The following is a 26,823-nucleotide window of genomic DNA, read 5'->3' on the forward strand; positions in this document are numbered from 1 at the left end:
TTTTAAAGCCATGTTGTGAGATGCTAAATACTTTTACATTAGATCCTCTAGATGACACACAGTAATGATACATATGAACACTTGGAAAATAAATTATTTATTACTGCCAATCTCCCACGTGTTGTTATTATAACATGATTTAAACTACAATCGCTTATTGGCATCAACAAAAACGGCAACAATCATTTAGATTAGATGCACAAATATCTTACAGAGGAAAATTGTCAATATGTAATTAGTGGTATACAATGTAACTACCAAACAGTTCGTTTGAATGAAGCAAAAATGTATACTATAGTGAATAGCATATGCCACACATAAAAAAACTAACCCACAGGTTTGTTGTACCGTCGGTCGTACAGGGAAATTGTTTAAAACTTATTTCTCATCAGCAGAATTACATCATCAACAAGGGAGAAACACATTATATAGAATGTTTTCTCTAATTGTTTATTGTTGCTCGTAATCAACTCTCACAATAGAAAAGCTATGTACCAATAAACTAAAGATTTCAAACTTCAACAGGGTCGTCAACAAAATTTGTTTTATAGATTTATGCTGTTCATTTGTTTGTAATTGTAAGCATACTGTATAGTGAATTATTAAATTGACGAGCTTTCTCTTGATTAATTAACAGATAAACAAAGCATAGACTACTTGCAAGAACTAAACTTTTCATAACTTTTGTAGTTTGATTGAGTGAATATTTGTTATTGTCCCACGTGCTTAAGGTGGTCTTCTTAGCTCCTCCCCATGCAGCAGGGCCCCGAAGACGATACCATGCGGCAATAGCGGGACCAAGATAATATGCATAGAGAAGTCGTGGGTCTGGAATAAGTAAATTCCAGAAAGTCGGTAATGCACCAATATCTCTTGCAAGGTCATCTTGATATGAAGTGCATGGCAGCTGCAATATACAAACATATTTTATGTAATTGTTTGTATTCTTTATGACACAGGCTTCTACACCTTGTTCACCCATTCAGGGTAAACTCAAATATTGTTGCACGGTTGTACATCCTGATTTCATTGGATATCCATGAACCAAGTATGATAGACCAATAAGCCTGTCCCAGCTTAAGTTATCAAATTCTGATGAGAAAATTTATAACAAATACATGGCACTTCAAGTAACAATGACTGTCAATACATCAAACATGTTTACTTTATGTGAACAGATGATACACTCAGCCTGAAATCAGCCCCTGTTAAATTATTATATAAAGTTCTTAACTTCCAAGAATAATGACACCCTGACTGTTCTTCCTGACTTACTGGAGCATATGTTCTTCCGACACGAGGTCGTATACGAACATCATTAATCATGGTCTTCATATTTGGAAGATTTAGACGTCCACTTAATAGTCTGGCACTCCAACGTGATTGAAGTTCTAACGCACTCCATGTTGTAAGGTACAGGTTTAGTAAACTACCAATTATCAACAGTATGTTATGTTTCAATCCTACTGGTAGTATGTATCGATAAATATTCTTCTTCTCTTTTTTATCTGGAAGACAAAATCGAACCATGCACATTAAAATGTCTCCTATTCTGAATGCAACCTGTATAATGTAGTGGTAGAAGTAGAAAGTCAATTTAACCGAATTAAATTTTGGTGCCCAAATGGAAGATGGTATGTACTGATGATTTACTTGAGGTAGAAGGGTGTAAATAGAAGTGTATTGAACGACTGGGACATTGTCAGTACACCAGTGACCAAATATGTCCACACCTAGAGCCTATCCATGGCTCTATTCCTTACACTATTCTTATTCACCAATTAGATGCCTGCATTGTTAGCATCCCTTGCCTTTGAAACCCATTCATTCATCACCAGTACTAGATCGATCAAATTCAATATTTTTCACATGTACCAAGTTGCATAATCTACCTTTGCCAGACTTGCCAAAAACAAAGAAATCCAGGGGAGCTTTCAGTAGCGTCATCCAGTAAAACTAGAGGTTCAACGTCCATCATGTTACCAGGACAAACTCCCAGTTGACACAAGTCCAATAGCACACATAACGATGACAACTTTTTCGACAAGCATGGAAGATTTTATTTGGGCCCATTCACAACTGCTGCTGCTGCTGATATGCAAACATCAAATCCAAGCATTGTGATATTAATTCATGAATGCAAATAGTCATTAACGGGACTTTATTATCTTCATTTACTACTGTTAGTCATAATTCTCCAGTAATCCTGAATGTCAACAATGTAAGGTACTTATAAACAATGCCATGGCATCTGCGCATACAGAAGTAACAACCACACACTGCAAGGAAACAACCTAACCACTTACTCCCCTCACAGGTTGTTTACCACATTGCACAACTTTAATTGCAGCCAGTGATGTATCATTCATCGTGCAATATACCAGGTAGTAATACAGATAAATATACCAATTTTTATGACTTTCACTCCATTGAAGACATCAATAAGTTTGAATCCTAGCTATGCATATAAACGTGTATCCAATGTTTTGCTAGCTTCGCTGCATATTGCTCGTATTACCATGCAGAGGAAGCATACTTTTATTCAATTAGATGCGCAATATTGGTACACAAACTTCAAATTGCAAACCTGAGGCATAACATGCATATGACAAGGTTAGATGCACCCAGATATCATTTGGGTCGGAACTGGAGTTTGCCAAACTCATTTCTGGAATATCTTTCAGCACCAACGACACCTACAGATTTCCACATGCTTGGCTACAAACGTAAGAGACACACAAAAGCATGGTGTAATCGTGCTACAACACCTATTAATACAGTAATAATCAACAACAGCAAGTACATGCTAACCACGGTAACAGTACTCTCGCCAAATACAAACTTGCAGATATCATAACCTTGCCAACTGCAGCACACCATGCCCATTCAAGATATGTAATGCAAGAGACCACAGCCCTCACAACTCTCAGGTCAGCGTCTTTTTCAGTACAGCACCCCTAAGGCCTTTTGCGAACATGAAAACACTAGCTACAGAAATATTCCATCACTACAACCAACTTAAATTGTTGGCTCACAATCACCCTGATAAAATAATTGTTGCCTCATTTCTACTTAGCATTTCACGCGGAGCATTTCTTTGCTTCACTGATCAATGAATCTAGTCTGCTACAAACCAATGTTTCACAAACCGGTATCAACAAAGAAAATACTTTGACTCACCTCCACTCCCCAGTTTTATTAATTAACTGGGTTCAAAGAAGACTGGATTGATATTGGATCTTTGCCAATCTACAAACGACTATTAACTAAACTACACACGATTCAACGATGTAATTGCTATTATCAAAATATATGGTCTTGTCTTGGTACTCTTGGTATATCAATTTCTGATAAGAAAGATGAAGGACTTACAGTGATCATTACCTTCCTTGGTATTGAATTAGGCACCAGAGGTTCTGCCGCCATCAACAAAGAAAATACTCTTGGACATTCCATTGGCAAATTTGACTCACTATCACTCCCCAGTTTTGTTATCAATTAACTGGGCTATGTTTAAAGAAGACTGGATTGATATTGGAGAGGACCATTCACTAATCTACACACGATTCAAAGATGTAATGGCTATTATCAATAAGGATGGTTTTGGTACTCTACTTGGTAGATGTTAAGCATGCATTTAGATTGTGCCCTCTGGAGAAAGAAGACTGGCATCTTCTTGGACTCAAGTAGTGCAATTTGTTTGATCGTGTCTTGCCATTTGGGATACGATCAGCATCATCTATATTCGCGTGTTGTCGCTGTATTGAAGTGGAAAGTCTGAACTCAACACAATGGACATCTTACACCACCTTGACGTTCTCACTAAAGGGCCACCTAAAAATCCATCATGCCATGGTATTGAGTTAGACATTGATGATTGTCTAATTGCCACCAGACAATTACAACCATATTTTAGAAATAATCCATACCTCCTTTATTTTGATACCCCATTCATTTGTCTCGCGTTTCTGGGCAATCTCTAGTTTTAACCCACCCACCTTCAACTAATCAATTATCATAGCTGTATTTTACCTTCAGTCATAAGGTTTGTGCAGAATTCAAGGCCATTTTAATACACTTCTTGAAACACGCAAGTAAAGTGTCTGGTTAAGGGAAAGGGCAAAGCCTATCATAGCAGGAATAAACACGATGACCAATGTCGGCACAAATACCTATACTACCTATTATTTAAACAGCATGTTACCATTGGTCTATCGGAATCACATGGTTATTATCGGCATAGAATAAATCAACAATGCTAGAAATCAATTACCAAGAGACAATTTGCGTGGACGAGTGAATCTGTTTAACAATACATAAATCAAAATGTATTAAATAGCTTCGCCCTGAATATGAGAGGGCCGTTACCCACAAAAAATGCATTACTTGATAGCACATAGTAATTATTTGGCATCTCATGATGGGAATACCATCGACCATGTACAGGTCTGAGTACTGGAAATCACAAAATAATATTTTCCCCAAACAAGTACCAGGATCATAGACTAATCTTTGCGAGTCAAAGAGAAGCAAACATACTAATCTTTGAGATTCGGTCAGGTAATCACTATTAGTCGTCTTGAGCTTTGGATTATTGAATTTACCAGAGCGCCAAACAGACCCAAGAAATTGTCACCATAGCAATCTGAATCATCTTTTCACACGCATATCCCTGAAATTGGAAAAAAGAAAAGATGGATGGGAGAATGTTCAACCCCAAAGAGCAAAGTAAAAGTCGGGACATATACCATTATTCATGTATATAGTAACTCTGTTCATGTTATTCATTACGTTCTGAAATCTTAATACAGGAGGGTTTGATATCACTCACCAAAGATTAATGTTTCATCATTAATGGGATACGATATCTCGTATCCGGCAGCCAAGATAATAACATCCACGTCATCAATAACTTTGCCATTGATACACTCCACACTTGTCTCAGTTATCCTGGCTATTTCTGGGACAACATTCACAAGGTTACAAGCAATACGATATAGTATTTCATCATTTACCATGGTTCCAGGTGATTTCTGTATGACAGAATATGGTAATTGCAAGGCAATAGTTATGTCATTCATGAAATGTTAATATTACAAGAATTGATATATTTTTGGGAGTTTTGAATGATGCCTGAAATCAGTTGCTGACTATAGAAGACAAACGGTTAATTGCGTATGTCACACTAGAAAAAACAATTCAATTTTCAAATCATATTGTAATTGTTATCAGTGCACAAACATATTACTTACTTGTGTTGCAGAACTGTGAATAGTATTAAATTTATAATTACTGAACCAAGCAGGCAACATTTGTCGTAGTCGTTGTGTTAGGAACATGTCCGGATTCCAGCCACCATCAAGTGAGATACGTGTCATGACCATAACTGGTCTACGTACACAGAAATAAACCTAAGACAGACATAGACAGTATTATATACTAAACTATGGAATTTGGAAATAATCTTAATAATTACAATTTTAAAGCATGGCATAACATCTAATTCGTTATACCCTCTTAAACGAAATGATTGTTTAGTTACTTAGCTCAATGCAATGAAGCAGTGACATGTGCATATTCTAAACAGAGAAATCCAATTATGCTAGGCTAGAAGTAAAAAAGTTTCTTGTTGACCAGAATTAAATAGCTGTTGCTGATTATGCACACACGTTTCAAATGTCTGTATGAACTGTTCAGCTCTGATCAGAACCCTCGAGATTGACTTATCTGGTTGCTATGTTCAATATAGTATATGAGCAATCTATATTCGTTTACATAACTGGTGGTATTAATCGTTTTTGAACGTCTGTTTACTGCTGTTATTATTACTTCTCGGAGATGTATTGAATTCTATGTATGGAAAGCCTGCGTGAAACACAGCACGTTTTACATATTTTACAAACATGACTTAAATTTTGTTAAGCAGCCCGGCATTCCGAAAATAAAAAAATCAGATTGGTTACCCCCACAGTAAGAGGCGCCAAACCATTTATCAACAGCGCATATATCAGTCACCATATAAGGTCTGTCGAACAAAAATATGCCTCGTACCTTACTACACTGATTACGTCCCAATTCACAGCTTACAGCACCGGCAGTGTGTGAAGAAACTTTTAACATAAATAGATGTGTGTGTGAGGGCGGTATACACGTCATATGACAGATATATAGTAGGTCTCATGCCACTGATTAGAAATCCATAGACGACAATATTAGGTGATCTTCCCTGACAATTGTGTTTAAAAGTTCAAAATATTGTTTTAATTTGTTAAAACAACATGTATGTAATATGGTTCATTTGTAGCCAGTAAAACACATGTTGGTCAGCTCAAGCTCCCACAAAATGGATGTAAACAAAACACAAAGATTTGTAAGTCTTTCTACCTTCAGGCAGTTTGGAAGGGTCTAATTTAGAATTGCCCAGATCCACAGGTCACCGGTCAATAAACAAAGCTACACACATAAGTCTAACAGTTGACGTAATTGGAATACGCCCTCATACATCGCGTTTCGAATAAAACGTAGTGAAAAAAAAAACTTTGGCTTAAGATAAGGCTAATTGGTGGCACGTAGCCTATAGTATCATTGTGTAGATGTATGGTTCTACCAGTCGTAGAAGTAAATATTAAAATTCATCTATCAATATTTTGTTGATTACTGGCGATACAATATATACAAAACAATAAACAAGTATTCACTGTTCTAACAAACACCTTTATAATGAATTTTCCTGATATAATTTCACCAATTATTATTATTATTATCAGCAAAATGATTTACTCACCAACCACTATGATCTTTTTCCCAATAAATGGAGCAGGTTGTCTATAGGCATTTCCATGAATTGTAATTCCTTTAAATTTATCCAGCCCTGGAATAGCAGGAATGTATGGTTTTCCTAATCCCCCGCCGCTACACACCATTATACCGTCACATGTTTCCACTGTGACGTCACCAACCCCACTGCCACCTTCCACGTATGATACATCCAATTGTTCAGTAGTTTCATAGTATTTGCACATTTCAACTTTGACAACATTTCTGTTGTAATGGATATACTTGCCTAATCCAAAGTGATCAGCGTAATTGACGAGATATTGAGTAATTGTGTCATATGTCACTAATGCTTGATCTTCTTTTCGAAATGGAAAATCAGAGAAACATAATGTTTCCTTTGAGTTGTTGGAGATAATACTTTTATAGGCAGCTGACGATTGACCGGGTCTCAGGTCTTCGGTGTAGTACCAAATGCCACCTAAAAATTGACCATTTGAAAGATGATGTGGGGATGATAATTTATATATGACGTCAAACTAATACTCAGCATCCTATCTATTTAGTGTATATCGGGTATGTTTTATGTATTTGCCCAGACACTTCGAAGTATGTTATCTAGATAAACTCTTAATTGGAAATGTATTTTAATTGTAAAATAATTTACGTTTTGATATCAAAAAAGTAATATCACTTGACTGCTAAACTTCCGAAACAGATTTTTAAATCAATAAACTTCGCTTTCTAAACAGACGGCAAATCAAGACAAAATATTATTGAGCCGAAGCTTATTTCGATTTTAGCAATTCCCATTTTCACTAGCTGAATTAGATTACGGACTCGATAAGTGGGACGTACCCAGCTGATCGTCTCGTTCGAAGCAGACTGGTTGCAGATGTTCTTTCAAACAACTCTTGATCGCAGTCAATCCCGACACTCCTGCACCAATAATTAGAATACGCTTCTTGTCTTCCATAATGTTTCACGGTAAATACCAGTAATCGATTTAAGATAAACGGACCTTGGATATAATTGCTTCCACCGAGTCAAGGTGCTGCACATGCGTTCAGATCCGGTATATAGTATTCTCAAGTCAAAGTACGGTGTGTTCACAGCTTTAGAGATAACAGATCAAAACTTTGTTTGTAAAGTTATGAAATGTGATATGTTACCTGACATTCGGAAATTATTTTCTGGAGTGCTCTATTAATACGCCTTAGATTACTACTTTAAAGCAGGTGTTCGTAATAATGGTACGGTGGATGTTGTCCTTTTTTACGTAGGTTCCAACAGTTCTATATATGACTTTTGAACTACAATTATAGACTGATAACAATGATTAACGATAAACAGTACCGATAAAACAGTGTTTAAATTTATGATGTCATCATTTGAAGCATGGCAACAGGCAGAGCATTTCCTGTTGTTCAGCCACTTTTACCCTTATATAGCTTACTTTTTGAACACAATAATTAGCAAAGGGGTATATTCATAGATATTTAAAAAGTGAAAGTTAGGTAAATGTGATTACCCACTCTGAATTACAAGACAAAAACTTTGCAAAGCTTGATGGGTAAGTAAAATACAGACTGAACTTAGCCTGGTTTCCTTGACTACAAGCTACATTATGACCAAAGGCAAACAAACTCAAGGTCTAACACCTCTCAACCCAAAACGGATTTTGACGTGTTTTTTTTAATCTTTTTATTCAATATACCCAAGCCGCAAATTATTCTGTATTGTTGCATTTGAATACTTGATACTGGTAACCTAAAATTCGATGAGTAAAGATAAGATAAGATATGTCCAGCATGAAATTCTTGTGTGCAAATTACAGTCGTAAATATAATAAATAAATAAATAAATGAATAAACAAACAATCAAATAATTAATAGTTAAGCTCGTTCAACAATCTAATACTAGACGATATGAATGAATTTTGTGAACGTGTTGTCCTACTATTTAGTGATTTGTTAACTTAAATTCTACAATCATAGACAATCCATATTAAATAGACAATAAGTAAAACACTAGATAAACACATTTTAAATGCGCAACAAAACTATAAATATCATTGTAATATATCGACAGAAAGGTAAAGGAAGTAGTGTACTTCATATTTAGTTATTTTGTTTGTTTTATTTGTGCATTTAGGTGTTCGATGGGAGACAATTATATTTTTGGAAAAACATGTACCGAAAATGATTGACTTCAGAGACCACGGCATTTCCCAGCATGCCTTGCCGACTGCTCTAAATAACCCAGACCTAACCAGTGTGGTGATTTTTTTCAGTCAAATATAATAATAAAAAACTTGCGAAATTTGGGGTGAATGCGAAACGCGGTTACAGGGGTTTTCGAGTTAACACCTTCATTTCGCAATATGTTTTTAATTTAAACTTTAAAAAGAAATAAATCGCTCAGACTGTACCAGTCTATAAATAATCATGAACATATATGCACTCAATAGCACTTACGTTCAAATTTAAGTAACTCGAACTTTAATTACCAGTTAGCCGAACTATGAGTTAGGGAAATATACAACGTTAAACAAAACAAAAAATCTATATTGCCTGTAACCCGTAAGTTCGGTTAATTAAAATTCGGGTTATTAAATATAGACGTTCAACGAATACTAAAATGTTTGTTGCCCGTAAACCGAATTTGAATAGCCCAACGTTAGGCACATTTTATACGACATGTACAAATGTATGAAAGTAAGTCGTGCTAAATGCCTCAGATATCGCCCCTAATAGCATACTTGACTTTCTTGTGATGTACAGGAATGTACAGGTGATGTAAACTAAAAAAACGATCGACACAATGGATAGTATGACGTCATTGCTAATACTTAAGTTTCGACCGCGTGTGTCCTTGTGTTCCTGACTGGCTGGGAGTACCTATGTTCATGAAGGTGACTCCAAATCTGTTGAGTAGACCCGGACACTACACTACCGTAGCCAAACTTTACAATTAGCATCAATGTCTGAAGTCAAAGGGGAAAGTAAATAGTTGGAAAGAAGGATTCCCGATGCTTAAACATGTGAACTGCAGTTGCTGTTAGCATACATTCACCAGGGTGCCAACTCTGCTGGGATTGTATTGTTTCTACCACTGACTCTATTTAGTCCCGGGCTTTCTGTTATTATACCATGATAGAAATTATTATATTTGTGATATTTTACAAATTTATATGTGTATTTAATGTTCCTCATATCAATCATAATTGTCCTGAAAATTTGTATTTTTTCAACTGTCGTGAAAAAATGTAATCTCACCCATAGGAATCTGAGATGGTCCGCAGTAATTGTATATGGCTGTAAACCTATCCACATAGTCATTCAGTACCGAATGCAGTCATATTTTCTGATTGTGGGGTTTGCACGCGCGCAAAGCACGCTGGTAAGTATATTGTTTCTAATTGTGGTTATTATTAAAGATTCTGTTTAGTATTATCATTCTGCAACTGTGAAAGTCTATTGTGTGAAATTATGACAAAGTTATTGAAAACTGTAATATATCTATTTCATTGTTACCAATATGTTCATAGTTCTACTAACCATGTTTATGCTTCTCGATAGTACTTATTCTGCAAGTGGAGACAGATTTGACCCCATTGTCATGTCTTGCAACTTAATTCATTTAACACATTGTGATGTTATCTATCGCGAAACGGATGAGAGTAGCTTCAAATGCTGCCAGTCGTGTGTTATTTTTAACACAGAGATCAAAACAACCAAATTGTGTACTTGAACATACAGTTACCATCAGGTATTTTAATCACCATCATACCACCCGATATGCACTTATTTTATACACATAAATTATATCACCCTAACAATGGCCCTCTTTCATCATAATTGATGTTATACATTGAATAGATACGGTAGGGAAGGAAATGCCGTATATGACCCATGCTTTAAGAAGAGAAATTTGTATTTTGAACCTTGCATCAATTAGACAAATTCATCCCTGGTGAATTGCATATGAACTATGCAAACTTCCAGTGGGACAACAATTGACCAGTTGTATTGAGACAATTATGGGACATTTTCTTTATTCTGAAATTTTGAAAGAATTAATTAGGATAGTAAAATGGGGTCTTGGTGGTGATGCTGGTACTACGAAGAACCAATTATGAGAGAACATAACCATTAAAGAAATAACCAATCACTTATACGCATGCGCTTTGGTTCTCCCAGATACGTTATGTGACAGTGGCAAGGCACAAGGAATTGGAAATACAAATATTATCAAATGAAAAAGACTTGAGTCGAAATTCATGATAGATTACCGATAAAGAAATCATACGTAATATCGATTCCCGGAAACAGCACTGTAAGTATCGAAATTATAACATGGTTAAAACAAGTTGCAAGCTACATGTCAAGACGTATTAGGTATAACATACACGTTTCCAAGTAACTTCATGAAGTATTTGAAAGTAGTCAAATACACGGTGCACTAAATTAGTACAGAGCATCCATCAAGGCTAATTTAAAAAAATACCTAGCTAAAATAACTATATACTGTATTGCTAATAAAGCATGTGCTTTAAATGTGTGTTGCAAATGTAATCTATTTTGTAACCACATCGAAATTGCATCTGCATATTTAATAGGCAAAGATTTCAACATAAAATCACATAAAACTTTGTAAAACTATATGTGAGACCGGATATTCAGAAACCAGTGTGCATGTATAAAAACAACGTGTTTTTTCCTTTGTGACAATTTTGAAAAAAAAAATTGAGAATAGAATAGACAACACATTTTTTAGCTTACGCTTTTGACCAAATACAACTATAGAAAATACATCATTTTATTTATAATTTGATCAAAATAAAAGGGTCATTAATTAATTTAAACTATCATTTCCTAACATATTATATGAGTTGATAATGGTGCCTCTAATAGACACACCCACTGCTACGAAAATTGATGTATCCACCGTGCTACTAGTGTTGAATGAAATTGGTGCATGTATCTGAAATATTTCTATTCTGAATGGATTTGAACGAAAAGTAGTTTGAACATGTAAAGTTTGAAAAAAAAAATATTCATGCATATTATTCGAGAATAATTTTAGTTCCTTTGTTTTCCAAGTGTGCACCAAAGCTACCACTACGATTATGCATATCTGTGGCCGACATAAAAAGTGCAGTAAAAAAAGTATTGATAGCTTTCTCCACCTCAGGTGTTACTAATTCTCCATATGTTGTGTATTGGCTTATAGACTATAAAAAAAATAAGGCTTTATTTATAAATAAATATACTTGTAGACTAGATATGGTTTATTCATCTGTATTATCTATTTGCCAATTCTAATATATATCCATTGTGATTCATTTTCAAGTGAGTTGCGTCTTGTGATCAAACTTTATAATTCCTAGTTTGGCCACGACTTTATCTCCTGGTATAGAGCGCGTCCTGGACATTCTGTTCTCTTAACATCACGATGGCCGTTCAAGAAATAGTTACTTTTGATCTTGTTTTCGTCTATACCACATTGAATTAGGTTCTTAGCTGCTTGTAGAGCTGCGGCGTTTGGCTGTAAAATGTTGAAATGATAGGTTCAGTAATAGTTTTTAAAGTTTAAATGTGGCTATTCTCGGATAAATTCATTTGAAAATGTCGTAGAGCGGAGGATCGTCACCTGTGCATGCGTCAGATGGCCATAGCGTGTCATTGTTTACAAACAAGCGTCTACCCATAAGCCTTTGTGTTTTTAGCGTGTGTTGTTATCATCGCTTGGGACTCAATTTCCGTGCGTGCGTAGGTGACGATCCTCCCGATTCAAAATAGTTAGTGTGATATAAATTGGTTACATTTAGTCTAAGTTATTTGGCAGACATTTTTTCTATTGACCATGTACTTTTAAAATAGCCGTGGTTCATATCGGGAAACTTGGGTTTGCAAATGCTGGGTAGGCTAGTTCTAGAGTCACTGTTGACGACATCCCCATGTATGTAACTGAACCCTCGGTGCATGGTTACATCAATTTTGTTAACTGACCTAGGTGGACTTGTGGGCATTCATTTTGTACCATATCTGCCATGCCAGCCTGCCATGTACTACGTCTCTGTGGACTGCCACCAACGGCAGGGTAGAAGTCTAATCCATCGCACAAAAGGGGTCCAATTGAGTTGCGGTAGAGGTCTCACTTGTGGTAGTGAGAAAAACTAGCTCACTGAGACCAAGCCATTATTTAGTGCGTTAATGGCAGATCACAATAACTCGGGGATTTACTGATGTGTGTTGGCTAAGTCTAGCCGACTGAAATACAGTGGTTGACTGTGTAACAGTCTGTCGAGTGGACCGAAGTCTGAATATTGGAAAAAGAAAATGATGGTTTTGCGTGTGTCTCATGGTGACAAAGTCACCGGGGACAGCTCCATCGTGATTTTAAATTTGTAAGCGTGTCAAAATTAGGCAAATGCACATTTGTACTATTAAATAGTTGAATAATATATGAGAGATTTGTTTTGAGAGCATTTAACGATCGCGAGTTGTGTCAACAATTCTGCGTGAAATATAATATGCTATACCCAACCATGGTTCCTAGAATAAAAGTCACGTTGGGAAATTTACAATAAACAAAAATGTCCCAAAACACAAAACAAACAATTGACATAATACACTGCACTACGCTAAAATTGAAAAAATATAGGTACATAGAGACAGCATAAATGAGGTGAAGTCATGTTTCAAAAAAAGTGAACGAAAATGTGTTTTAAAAAGTCTTCATACGTACTACATCCCAGTGCATGGTGAATCAGTTGAGAAATGTATACCCCACAGGTAGGTAAAATCTACAATTAGAAGAACGTGATGCACAATGCGATGTGTAAGTGGGTCACGTATTCAAGATGTACATAATGAATATGATAAATATGATAAAGGCATGGAATGATAAATCGTGGAATGTAATATTGAATGAATGAACATCCTTGTAAAGCCAATCCATAGGAAAGCTCTGCTTTGTATGAATAATAAAAAACATAGCATTGCACTGTGTTTCTAATAGTCATATATGAAGAATGCGGTTTCAAATATCTTTATTTTCAGAGTGTGGGAACGAGGTAATACACTTGGTCATACACGAGTGTGCACAAGCCAAGTTTATCCACAATGCCTATGTTATATTGCAATATTGCCGTCCTGTGAATTTAGACTAGGCTATTCTTATCATTCAATAGACATTCACACAGTGACACGTATGCACCCTTGTCCAGGCATTAAGTCTACTAATCTAGGTGAACTGACAAGACAGTCGACAAAGAATCGAATCTCCTAGGCGAGGTAAACTGACTATCGACTGTTGGCCAAAAATCAAGTCTCTTAATACAGGTGAACTGAAAGACAACTGTTGATCAAGAAATAAACCATGTGAACTGACATGGCGATTGTTGACCAGGTCTATGTACCCACCTAAACTAACATGACAACTGTTTACCAGTTACTGTAATTCAATCAAGCTAAGATGTGACTCACCTTGCGACTGTTAAAATTTCCCATGAATGCTATGCCATGTGATCTTGAATTGAATCCATATGTATGTGCCCCGACCACACCCCAGCCTCGCCCTTCATATGCATTACCGTCTTGACCAATCAAAAAACTGTACCCAATGTCTTTCCAACCTGTAAAAGAACCTTACATTTCAGTTCCGTACTTTAATTTTAATCCAACAATACATTTATGTGTTATATGATCTGATTTGATTTATCAGAATCCAATAATTATGGTGCTAGTCACAAAAGTGATTCTCAATGCTTAATCTGAATGAAGTCATTAATTTTGATAAATTTGATGAATTTGCGATAAGGGGTGAATCTAACGGAGCAGCGAGAAACAAACCTTTTATGTTCATGTGGTAGTTTTGAACGGCTCTCGCCCGGCTGCTACATGTTGCGATACTATAGCATGTACGACCGGCAGTATGGTGAATAAAGGTGAGTCCCACAGGTACTGACATGTGCGACTCACGCCTCGGCGAACGTGCACGCCACTGCTGTCGAGTGATTAGACGTACATTACCACAGTACACAGCCTCAATTTCACCGTCACCTGAAACATACATAAATACCCACAATGCGCAATCCTGCCTAAGCAATGGTTATTAAAATGTGAATTCCTGTATAAACTTAATATAGTTACTACTGTATGGGTGATATACATCCAATCAATCTGAATAAAATGTTATGTATTGTACAGCGTGAATTTTATTTTATTACGTACATTTTATTTTGTATTATTTTAACTATCGCCTTGCGGGGATTCACGATCAAATAAATAATAAATTTAAATACTAGTAAGAAAAATTAAAAAAAAATGAAAAAATATTTGAAAAAAATAAAGCCTAAAATAGGATCTTATTTTAATCAGAGTGACATCCAATAATTGCCTTTATTCAGATACAGTTTAATAATACCAGCATTTCATCAAATGTGTTATTCTGAAAACAAGCTTGGTGATAAATTGACACGTGCGAAATAATCTAGGAAGATCCTATTATAGTCAATAATTCATCTGAACATTGCTGACACTATATATACATGTAGGTAGGCGTGATTGATACATATATTTATATTACAGGTATTGCTGATAAATAATTAACTTGTTGTTTTATTCAATGTCATAGTTCAAAATGCGTGCCGTCCTGTTGAGGTATTACGCCAAATTGTAAGATGGTTTTCATGCATGGTTGTCCATGGGTGGCCAATCTTCTCTATTTTTAACCATGTGCTTATACAAAGCTTCGTAGGAAATTTTCATAAGCTACAAATCTAAAATACTGAGGACAAACACGATAGAAGGGCAAGAATTAATTTACACAATACCAAGGTTTTCAGGCGCTATTTTTTGGGTTTGAGTTCATTCAATGCATTATTTTGAAACCACGAAAAACTGTGTACGCCATCTCACAAATGTGTCGGGCGAGTGAATCGTGGACCAGGGAGTTTTGTGCATGTATAATTGACGACAATTTTATATTTTCGCGTTCCTTAGCGTACTCTGCCATCTAAGAATAGACTACTCGGTAATGTGGTATTCCAAATCGGTCTTGGTACCGTCGAGCTACTTACTGTTCGGAACACAGCATCTTCTACGTACATCACCATTACATAAACGACTTTCGTAATGACCTTCACATTGCAGAGAGTCGTTTTGACAAGTACCTTGCTCCCTTCTACATGCCCAATCGCCTGCAATGTGTATTACAGAGAGTATATGAAATGTGTTTCGATGTCCCCGGGGAAGGAATTGTGTTTTCACGTTGGCAGAATCAACCCACAACAAAAATATGCGCATCACCAAAGAAGAATGAAGCCTAACTTACCATACACCGTCACGATGAGGCAAACTACCAATACTGTGTACTTTAACATGTTGTATGTAGGGAGACCAACAGCAAATAACAAATGGTACTGTTACACTGAATATTAAATATTCACACGTAGGTGTACATCACATGGCAATCTCCAATCTCAATATACGTATATGTGAGATCCAACATGTGATCATGTGACATTTCAACGTAGTCCTCAATAAGGCTCTGTCTAGGTGCTAGATTTCTACCTTCAAATGGAATTAATATATTTAAACTGAATGTGCACCCAACTAATGTAGTCTCGCAGCTCGAGAGACAGTGTAATTACATGTTGAGTTTGTCCCACAATGATGTAATGCATGTCTACCGAGGAAAAAAACAATTCATTTAAAATGATTTTAGTACAAATCCGCTAAATCATTTGTATTATCCCAGATTTCAAAATGTATGATTTATTCCAATCTTTTTATGAGGGTTATAATCACGATATTTTCAATTGACGGGAATCTGAGTATTTTAACCCAAAGTACATGTAGTAGGCGCCAATATAATAATATAGTGATATAGGTTTAGTTGGTAATATGACACGTGTATGCACAGTATGGACTTGGTCAGCATGTGAATCGCAGTTACTCCAGATCGGATCAACTGTGGGTCGATTGGAGTTCACCCCCAAAAGCTCACGTGGCAGGCCCGCGGAGTTGTGTATACACTGTTATAATGCATCAAATGTTTCCGGTTTGCAGCCAGGCGTCTTATATCAAATGTCTTATGTCAAACTTAACACTTGTACATATCACTTCATATATGTATGTTTAAAAATGATATATAGCTATTTGTAGATATTTGACACACAAATAAATCCTATTGTTGAAAATTATTCATAATCATAAACCATTTTTAATTAGACATTTAATTTTAAACTTACCGGGATGTATTATTCAACAAATGCAAGTTCAATAATATTCAGTTGAATTTAAATGCAGAAAAATTAAACATGGCCACGTGGTCTTAGTATGTCTACAATGTATTTTACGATGCGACTTACAACATTTATTTTAGTCTAGCATGCATCTTTATATTATATGCTAAGCTAAAAATGAACCATAATTTTACATTCGGTGCCCAAAATAACAAACGAGCCTTACACAACCAGGCTCGTTGTATTGACGCTATTGCGCATGTGTAGAACTCAGATGGTAATGGTGAGAAAGCCAATAAAGTAGGTCCAGATTCATCTACTCGGATGGCACACCCATGGGCATATAGTGTCACATAATTTGGGAAATTAATTACAGACACTCGCGTGAAATGAACGGCAGTTTAATCCAGTACACATTCTAGTTAAGTAGACAGCCCAAATCTGGTAAGTAATGACTAATGCATAATTGTTTGTATCAAAGGGCGGTGGTCGTCGCGCCACGCATGCGCGAGATATCGGACTCGTATGAACAAAGATGGCGACTTTGACTGTTGCGCATATCGACGAATACAAACTGAGGCGTTACTAAACTTTAACTATGTAAATTCTTTGGGTGTTGAAAGGTATTGAAAGAGTCACCGGCGGGAATTAATGCACATTGCGCCCAGGTCAAAACTCGTACCACAGGGAGTTGGACAAACTTATGTATTTTAATAAATTATTAAATAATAAAATGTTATATAACTTTTCTTTTACCACCCCCCCTCCTCCTGGTCTTTTACCCCCTTGTTTCTACCACACTTTCCTTTATCACAACTTTGTTACGCGCTAATGTTATATGCAAATTTTAACGCGCGATGTAGACACACCCTGGGATATTTTACATATATATATAACATTAGTGCGTAACAAAGATGTGATGGAGGAAAGAGTGGTATAAACAAAGATCAGTGATTACTTGAAATCGATACCAGGAAGGGGGGGGGGGTAAACAAAAGTTATATAACATTTTATTATTTAATAATTTATTAAATACACAAGTTTGTCCAACTCCCTATGCTCGTACTCGCGATTTCCATCAGAAAAGCGCATTGGAATGTGTGAAAATCAATGTTTATAAACACAAATGTCGCACATGCGCAGCGCGACGATTACCGCCATTTAAACTACAATTAGTGATAGTATGAAATAGACACAAGGTGTTAATCCCATCCGTAATTCGGCCATGACTGTATTTCCTCGTAAAGAGCATCTCCCGGGCATTCTGTAGCAGACGTATCACGGTGTCCAAGTAATGAGTTATCTCTCGTAATTTTGTTTTCATCTACACCGCACGCTATAAGCTGTTTACTTGCTTCCAGTGCTGCGTCGTTTGGCTGTTGAAAGATAACACGAATGTGATCACGAATAATACGCCAATGCGAAAAAACGCACTCACTTAATGCCGGGCCCTCTAGTGATGAAGTTAATCTGTGACGTAGATGGTTGACAGAAAGGCGTTTCAAAACATGGCATTTCTTTCGGTACGCAGTATCCTCGGGGGCGGAGCTACGTCACAAGACGTTCCACGTTGCTACGACGCGCACCACTGTACATGTATTTCTATGGGCTCTGTGCGCGCTGCTGTGGAACGCTGGTCGAGCCGGTGAAAATTCGAGAAAACAACACAAACTCAACTTTGAAGTAATCCTAAACAGCCAAATTCATATATGTTACACACGTAGGGCTAATCTTGTTACACTGTTCAGAGGTGTCTCAACAACCATTCCAAAGTATCGTTTTCTGCGAGTTTTGGGCCTTTGTTTTCATCGCGAGGGTTGCCAGGCGGTGAAAATGTCTGGATGTCCGCCCCAAGGATAGCAGGTAATGGATGCTTTCATGGTCTATAGAGGGCGCTCCCGGTAATTGGACAGAGTTTCGTCAGTCTACGCGTTGCTATGTAGCATTTAGCAGCTTTGTGTTCTACACCCTATCATTCAGCTTTATTTCCGAGGTAGCTAATAAGCAGAGTATTTTCGAAGTTTAAATAACAGCACTGTTTATTGCAGTAAGCATACTCATATACATGCACAGCGAAAGGTGAATCCCGCCACCCTCCTTCAGGTGCATTCGAGCATATGGCGGGTGCAGATTTCCAGAGGTTTTCAGTCCCGTCATTATTCGGGTTTTTATTCTGTGTGCCGCTTACAGGGATCGCAGTTTTTACTATTCTATGTACGATCGTTACTAGTTTTCAATTTCCTACATCTATGTATATTACTCCACAGATTTGTACATAAAACTCAAGAAATGTGTGCTCGTGGCAACGGCATTACACTTACCAGTGTTCGCGTGGTTTTATGGTGTGTCAGTGTGGTATTGTATATCAGTCGCCTGTCATTAAAACAAATGTTTTGGAAAGATTGCTATATTATAAAATGACAGAACTGTCGCTTTGCTGTCATCTGTTTGCCTCACTTTGAAATCGTGCAGATGCTTCAACACTAGAGGGCGTCTTCTTCACCCGAGGGTGTTATTTGTAGGAACGTTGTGGCTTGCTTGTGTATTTTTTGGTTCATAGGGCGAGACGTCAGAGCGAGTCCTGGTCCAAGTGAGTATTTACAAATCCCAAACACATGGCTATGAAAAATTACTTCTTACTAGCACCACGACAAATTAGAAAAAAAGCTTTAGCACTGGTCAAACAATGACTAATTGTAATGTAAATATACAATAAGGATCATTGAATGTTTTGTCATTTGCTAAAAAATAATTTCATTTAAATAATGGTTTTGCAAAAATGTATGAATGGCACAACTTATTGGTCACGTGTCAGATTGTAATCTTGTATATTTTAAGAATAAATTAATGCAATTAACACATGTAAATGAGATTACTGCACCCCACTGTTCAATTTAAATTGCCTGGATTATCTGAGCATGAATTTGACTATTTCACTGGATTATTTATTTACTAAATAAATATACAACGGTGATTCAGTGACATGGCGAGTCTTCTAATGTGATAAATTACTGATAAGTGACTTACTGGGTCAGTTGTATATGTGCCCATGAAGGAAATGCCATGTGATACGTCATTATACCCGGATGTATGTGCTCCGATCACACCCCAGCCACGCCCTTCATATGCATTACCGTCTTCACCAATCAAGAAGCTGTAACCGATGTCACTCCAACCTGCGAAAAAAATGTAAATTGTCGTCATAGTTTGAATGTATAACTGCGCCAAGTTCAAGAAACATAACACCATGAGGTTGGGTATCTCTAACGTAATGTGTTTTATTTCTGTCTGTTACAATGTTTGTGTGTATCTCCAGAATAAAAGCGCATGTCTCGTAATGGCAAACTTCAATCAGTGTTTCCTTACCACAAATTAGACAACTATAAGATGCACTTCATATTACAGTTGAAGAAATATAACATAGACTCGGTTTAATACAAATAAAAAAGGCGATAAACACGATTTGAGTGCTCTGCGTGTGCATGCCGTTAACTAAAACACCATGATAGCACTGGTGAGATTGGATTACGATGATATTGTTGAATCGACTGCAAATTTGTGTTATATGTTGTGACATTTAGATAATTATTTTTGTTGGATAGCGGTCAGTTCTCGAAGTTTTTAGTTTGGACAGAAATGCTCCTGGTTGAACTATTACCTTACATAAAGCCACGGAATCGAGGGCACCAATGGTGGCTCAATGTCTCGTCTTCAAAAATACATCATCTCTATCTCTGTGTTTAGTGTTAACTTATCATTGGTGGAACCTCTTTTTCAAAGAATGAAATTCAAATTATTATCAAATATGTATGGTCACATGATACTTGCCTAGGCTGTCCATATGATAATTCTGGGTCGCTCGCATAACCTCACAGCATGTTTCGATATCATAGCAATGACTACCAACGGTGTGGTGTATGAAGCTTAAGTCTACGGGCAATGACATATACCATTTACCATTTGGTGGACGAGCACCCCATTGTTCACGTGTTATTAGCCGAACCTCTCCACAGTAGACCTCAACTTCTGCACAAAATATAGAAGAGACATGCAATATAAATAATTAAGATAGGAGCCTAGTCATAAATGCAAATACCCAGAATGTGTTCATTTTGCAATAAGTAGTACTGCCTGGTAAAATAAGGATATTGACATTAACGGTTGAAGGTCACCAGCATAAGCTTTGAGATGATGGTTGTATTTTAGTAGATAGTGGTCATTTTGTCAGTATTATAATGCTTTTACCATATGTTCCTATGGCAAAGATATTATGCTCAAATTGTAGTTCGGTGACATAGGCTGAAAAAATCATATTTTGTTAATGATTTGTTAAAATCTGGGTTAAAAAAAATGCAATTTTTCTTTACATTGTGCTCTATGGAATTTTTCTAAAAATAGTGATTTTTTAAAAAAATTATTAGGACAAGTTTTTCAAAATGTAATACTGTAAAAAAGATAAGAATACTGTTTCATGGCGCTATGGGACAATAGCTTCTTGATTTTACATAAGAAACCGATGAACACTGTCATGCGATTTTTGACCAACTTTCTCAAAAATTAATACATTCATGCAACATGGTTTACCGATTGTTGTAATGAAAAGCAGAGACTGAGTAATCATTGGAATAAATTTAATGTATTCTGCTCCAATTTCAACTGATATGTATTTACTGCAGAATTACCACGTGTTGTCCATGTGTATTCATACAACCTCTGTCGTCGGGTCACTTGAAGATTAAAAGTTTGAATACTTTCTCTCATTTATAATTACAATACACATAATACTTACGTTCTCCACAGCATTGTCTCTCACTAGGTCCTGAACAATAACCACTATAATATATCCCATCACACTGCAGTGATACGTCTTGGCACGTGCCACCAATATCGGTACAAAGCGAGTCATCTAGGAATAAAATAATAATATTTCATAATAACGCTACTAAGAGAAACTTATTTGACCTTGACTGCGGTGTTTGTTGCGTACCCAACTTTGGGAATTAAACTATTCTGTAAAAGATTATCATTCCCTTACTTTCGCGATAATTGATCGAAAGAACATTTAGCATTTGTTTGTCATTAATTTTATTTTTTCTATTCATGACTATAACATACCCTATATAATTATGGATAACGCAGAAAAAAACAACTAACTAATCAATTACAATAACCAAGGCTGGCTAGCCAATTAACATATCAACTATCCAAGTAGTTTCTTGCTGTATCGAATAGTAGCAGAACCAGTCTGACCATAATGCAATCGAAAACACGCCGAAAACAATGTATTCAACAAAAAATAAAGAAATGTTGCATACTACTGTATTCCTATTGTTTAACTTTCCTTCATATCTGAACACATTGTCATTAGACTCGGGTGTCTGGCAAACGATACATTTAAGCTAGTATGTTCATACTTGTGCACTCCGTGGAATTAGGATTTTACCAACCTCCGGGAGGTACACAGCACCTTCTATCATATCCTCCGTCACATAACCCGCTTTCATACCAACCACTGCATGCAATGGAATCGTCTTGACATGTGCCACCTTCAGCTTCACATGCTGCATCAGTATCTATATCATGGTCAAATGGCATTATGGAGAAGAATGCATGAACGGAAGGAATGAAGGATAAAAGGAAGTAAGGTCGGTCAAATATTAATCTGAATGAAATTGACGGCTTAAGACGAATTATACCATATGTTGGCCGAACAATGACAACTGTAATCATTGTAGATTTTACACATAGTGAGAGGTAGATAAAAGTTTCCCAAGGAGAAAAACTTTTGACGGTTCTTTGGCTATAAATATGTCGTTATGTAAATTATTATTGCACAAACAGCTTTAAAACTGTTTCATTGTGTGTTTGTAGTCGTCGAAGATGACAAAATTTATTTAAATATATTTTTGTACCAGGTGACAGCTTATGTTATGGATGTCTTTTCATATAGTGTATGTTGACATGCAAGCCATATTCAATTATCGGACCTTTTTCCTATCGTAATGTTCTTAGGACAATTTCTTACGCTACCACATCGAACACAAGTACCTGAGGACCCTAACTAACATTATAAATTCTGGGCGATGGCAGGAACAAATAAAAATGTTCTTTTCTTCAATTCGTTTTGTCAATTTGATTTTCCCCTGTCATGAACCTGAACTTGCTGTAATTTGTTTTTGCTCTGTGTGAAATATATTTAGGTTTGCGGAATTTGCGGCATGATATTCCAATTTGCCATCACCCTAGATCTAGTTTCTAATGCTTAACCCCTTAATGAATGATTCTCTGTCACTGTGCTAGCACATTTACCCAGTTTTTGGTTCGACCCCTTTCCGATTTCAACACCCATATAAGATTTGAATTCGGGCCCCGCTATTACGCCACTGGTAATCAATATAAAGTACAGTGTTATGGATGTTCACGAATAAGGAAATAACAAATTGACATCTGTCACACACCTGATGAAATGGTGCAAGTTATTATAATGTCACTTACTATCCGGTACGCAACATCTTCTGTCACTATCTCCATTACACAAACCACTTTCGTAATGTCCGTCACAGTACAGAGAGTCGTCCTGACAGGTGCCTCCCTTGTTGTTACAACCTGAATCGGCTGAATACATAATGAAGTTGGGTTGTTTGTTTATAACAGAGTATACTTGTTGTACACGGTGATGGCACACTTGCCTAAAACTGTGATGTTTCGATATTTCATGTATCGTATACTTTAATTTGATTAGTGTACGTCAAACGCCTTTCCTTCGTAACTTATGAATATTAACTGAATAATCATAACATTATACGTAATATATATTATGTAATTTATCGACGAAGCTCATTGAATTGCGCATGTGTATAATATTATTTGTTGCCAGCTTTGTGCCAGTGATTGCCTTACATTCATCGCACGGACCATGCATGGTGTAATCATTTTTTTTTACCTCCATGGTGTAATAGTAGTAGTTAAAGAAAATAACAAACCAAGGTTGTCGTCGCTAGTGCATTGTCTTCACAAAATGTCTTGAATTATCAAGCGTGTCACATTTAGTTTTGTCAAATAAGTGTATTTACGTGGTTATTACTGAATGCGCACCGGGCATTTTAAAACCTATCTTGTCGGACGCATCACTATCACCTGTGCACATGCACGGATAGCGTGGCTTTAATGTAAAATGAATACAACTCATATTCGTATCACAATGTATAAATTTCACAACAAAATATTTTTTACAAAAGTCCATGCGACAAAAAAAAACCCAGTGATTCAAACTTTTAATCGAAATTTTCCAGAAGGTAAGAATTTAAATCATCTTACCGTATGCAGCCACAGCGAAACATAAAATCAGTAGTAGTTGACAATTCATCGTATTAACTGTTCAGAAAGCCAATATTAGAATGACATTAAATTGTTTCTTATATGTACACAAGTATGTACGGGGGTGTGCAGCCCAGATGCTTTAGTTTGTGAATGAAGTAGACTTTTTTTTGTATCCGGGCACCTTATTATCATATTAATCGTATGACGAAAATGTCAGCACCGTAGAAGCAATAAAAGCACAGTAATTTTAAAATATAATTCTAATCACTATATTTTGAAACTGGATTTAGATGACTAGTTTGACCACCGTGAATATGTGGGTTTGTGCGTGTACTACTTATAATGATAGTCAGTCGAATTCGTTATCTGAGAAGCCATCTATTCTGATTAGCGTGTGAATTTCGCCGTATGTTTTCTGATCAAAATGATGCATGTGTGTGTGGGATCTAAGTTGTGTAGGTCAAATGCACAGCCATAATCTGTAGTGACGTAGATGGTCAAATTCAATACACCAATTATAACCATGGGAATATGTTATATATGTTAGTCTTACTAACAGTATTATATTATTTCAATTTTGTGTTGTATTTGATATCGGTATATCAATTGTGACTATGGCAATATGTTAATTAGTCTTACTGAATTGACCATATATTGTATTATATTTGACAATTGTCTGTTGAATTTTGATATCGGTATATCAAGTGTGACTATGAGAATATGTTAATTAGTCTTACTGATTTGACCATATATTGTATTATATTTGTCAATTGTCTATGTGTTGTATTTTGATATCGGTACATCAATTGTGACTATGGCAATATGTTAATTAGTCTTACTGATTTGACCATATATTGTATTATATTTGTCAATTGTACATGTGTTGTATTTTGATATCGGTATATCAATTGTGACTATGACAATATGTTAATTAGTCTTACTGATTTGACCATATATTGTATTATATTCGACAATTGTCTGTTGAATTTTGATATCTGTATACCAACTGAGATTACGAGAAAATTATAATTAGTCTTACTGATTTGTCCATATATTGCATTATATTTGTCAAATGTCTATGTGTTGTATTTTGATATCGGTATATCAATTGTTACTATGAGAATATGTTAATTAGTCTTACTAATTTGACCATATATTGTATTATATTTGTCTACGTGTTGTATATTGATATCGGTATATCAATTGTTACTATGAGAATATGTTAATTAGTCTTATTAATTTGACCATATATTGTATTATATTTGTCAATTGTCTATGTGTTGTATTTTGATATCGGTATATCAATTGTTACTATGAGAATATGTTAATTAGTCTTACTAATTTGACCATATATTGTATTATATTTGTCAATTGTACATGTGTTGTATTTTGATATCGGTATATCAAGTGTGACTATGAGAATATGTTAATTAGTCTTACTAATTTGACCATATATTGTATTATATTTGTCAATTGTCTATGTGTTGTATTTTGATATCGGTATATCAATTGTTACTATGAGAATATGTTAATTAGTCTTACTAATTTGACCATATATTGTATTATATTTCTCAATTGTACATGTGTTGTATTTTGATATCGGTATATCAAGTGTGACTATGAGAATATGTTAATTAGTCTTACTAATTTGACCATATATTGTATTATATTTGTCAATTGTCTATGTGTTGTATTTTTATATCGGTATATCAATTGTTACTATGAGAATATGTTAATTAGTCTTACTAATTTGACCATATATTGTATTATATTTGTTAATTGTCTACGTGTTGTATTTTGATATCGGTATATCAATTGTGACTATGGCAATATGTTAATTAGTCTTACTGATTTGTCCATATATTGTATTATATTTGACAATTGTCTATGTGTTGTATTTTGATATCGGTGTATCAATTGTGACTATGGCAATATGTTAATTAGTCTTACTGATTTGACCATATATTGTATTATATTTGTCAATTGTATATGTGTTGTATTTTGATATCGGTATATCAATTGTTACTATGGCAATATGTTAATTAGTCTTACTGATTTGACCATATATTGTATTATATTTGTCAATTGTCTATGTGTTGTATTTTGATATCGGTATATCAATTGTGACTATGGCAATATGTTAATTAGTCTTACTGATTTGACTATATATTGTATTATATTTGTCAATTGTCTATGTGCTGTATTTTGATATCGGTATATCAATTGTTACTATGAGAATATGTTAATTAGTCTTACTGATTTGACCATATATTGTATTATATTCGACAATTGTCTGTTGAATTTTGATATATGTATACCAACTGTGATTACGAGAAAATTATAATTAGTCTTACTGATTTGTCCATATATTGCATTATATTTGTCAAATGTCTATGTGTTGTATTTTGATATCGGTATATCAATTGTTACTATGAGAATATGTTAATTAGTCTTACTAATTTGACCATATATTG

At 35.6% G+C, this 26,823-nt stretch overlaps 2 protein-coding genes and 1 long non-coding RNA gene across 3 annotated transcripts; all 3 read right to left on the bottom strand.

The window, feature by feature from the left end:
- Nucleotides 1-562: 562 nt before the first annotated feature.
- LOC100378715 (flavin-containing monooxygenase 1-like) lies at nucleotides 563-7,750 on the bottom strand. The gene is made up of 4 exons (XM_085491901.1): nucleotides 7,633-7,750; nucleotides 6,785-7,255; nucleotides 1,276-1,508; nucleotides 563-907 (listed from the first exon to the last, which is right to left on the bottom strand). Exons 1-4 carry the CDS (start codon nucleotides 7,748-7,750, stop codon nucleotides 563-565), a joined length of 1,167 nt encoding a protein of 388 aa, XP_085348027.1.
- On the bottom strand, nucleotides 4,545-4,920 carry LOC146732686 (uncharacterized). Its single transcript, XR_014926915.1, has 2 exons — nucleotides 4,832-4,920; nucleotides 4,545-4,672 (listed from the first exon to the last, which is right to left on the bottom strand). It is a non-coding gene; the product is annotated as an uncharacterized LOC146732686 (long non-coding RNA).
- A 4,296-nt stretch (nucleotides 7,751-12,046) lies between the features above and the next one.
- On the bottom strand, nucleotides 12,047-24,395 carry LOC100379013 (peptidoglycan recognition protein 3-like). The gene is made up of 10 exons (XM_078009097.2): nucleotides 24,347-24,395; nucleotides 23,525-23,644; nucleotides 22,477-22,602; nucleotides 20,858-21,052; nucleotides 20,057-20,205; nucleotides 16,117-16,204; nucleotides 15,863-15,982; nucleotides 14,634-14,843; nucleotides 14,268-14,416; nucleotides 12,047-12,324 (listed from the first exon to the last, which is right to left on the bottom strand). The coding sequence occupies exons 1-10, from the start codon at nucleotides 24,393-24,395 to the stop codon at nucleotides 12,163-12,165; spliced, it is 1,368 nt and encodes a 455-aa protein (XP_077865223.2). The 3' UTR covers nucleotides 12,047-12,162.
- Nucleotides 24,396-26,823: the final 2,428 nt, after the last annotated feature.

The sequence above is a fragment of the Saccoglossus kowalevskii genome, chromosome 17, assembly GCF_978046115.1.
Source record: "Saccoglossus kowalevskii chromosome 17, keSacKowa6.1, whole genome shotgun sequence".
Lineage (NCBI taxonomy): Eukaryota > Metazoa > Hemichordata > Enteropneusta > Harrimaniidae > Saccoglossus > Saccoglossus kowalevskii.

What these genes read in the sequence shown, in the direction of transcription:
- LOC100378715 (XM_085491901.1), bottom strand. Translation starts at nt 7,750, where the DNA reads ATGGAAGACAAGAAGCGTATTCTAATTATTGGTGCAGGAGTGTCGGGA. An exon ending in GAAAAAGATCATAGTGGTTG is followed by an intron (nt 1,509 to 6,784) that starts GTGAGTAAATCA and finishes TTTGTCTTCCAG; the next exon opens with ATAAAAAAGAGAAGAAGAAT. An exon ending in TCGGAAGAACATATGCTCCA is followed by an intron (nt 908 to 1,275) that starts GTAAGTCAGGAA and finishes TGTATATTGCAG; the next exon opens with CTGCCATGCACTTCATATCA.
- LOC100379013 (XM_078009097.2), bottom strand. Translation starts at nt 24,395, where the DNA reads ATGAATTGTCAACTACTACTGATTTTATGTTTCGCTGTGGCTGCATAC. An exon ending in GTGCTGTGTACCTCCCGGAG is followed by an intron (nt 21,053 to 22,476) that starts GTTGGTAAAATC and finishes TTTGTGCAGAAG; the next exon opens with TTGAGGTCTACTGTGGAGAG. An exon ending in CCTCATCGTGACGGTGTATG is followed by an intron (nt 15,983 to 16,116) that starts GTAAGTTAGGCT and finishes TACACATTGCAG; the next exon opens with GCGATTGGGCATGTAGAAGG.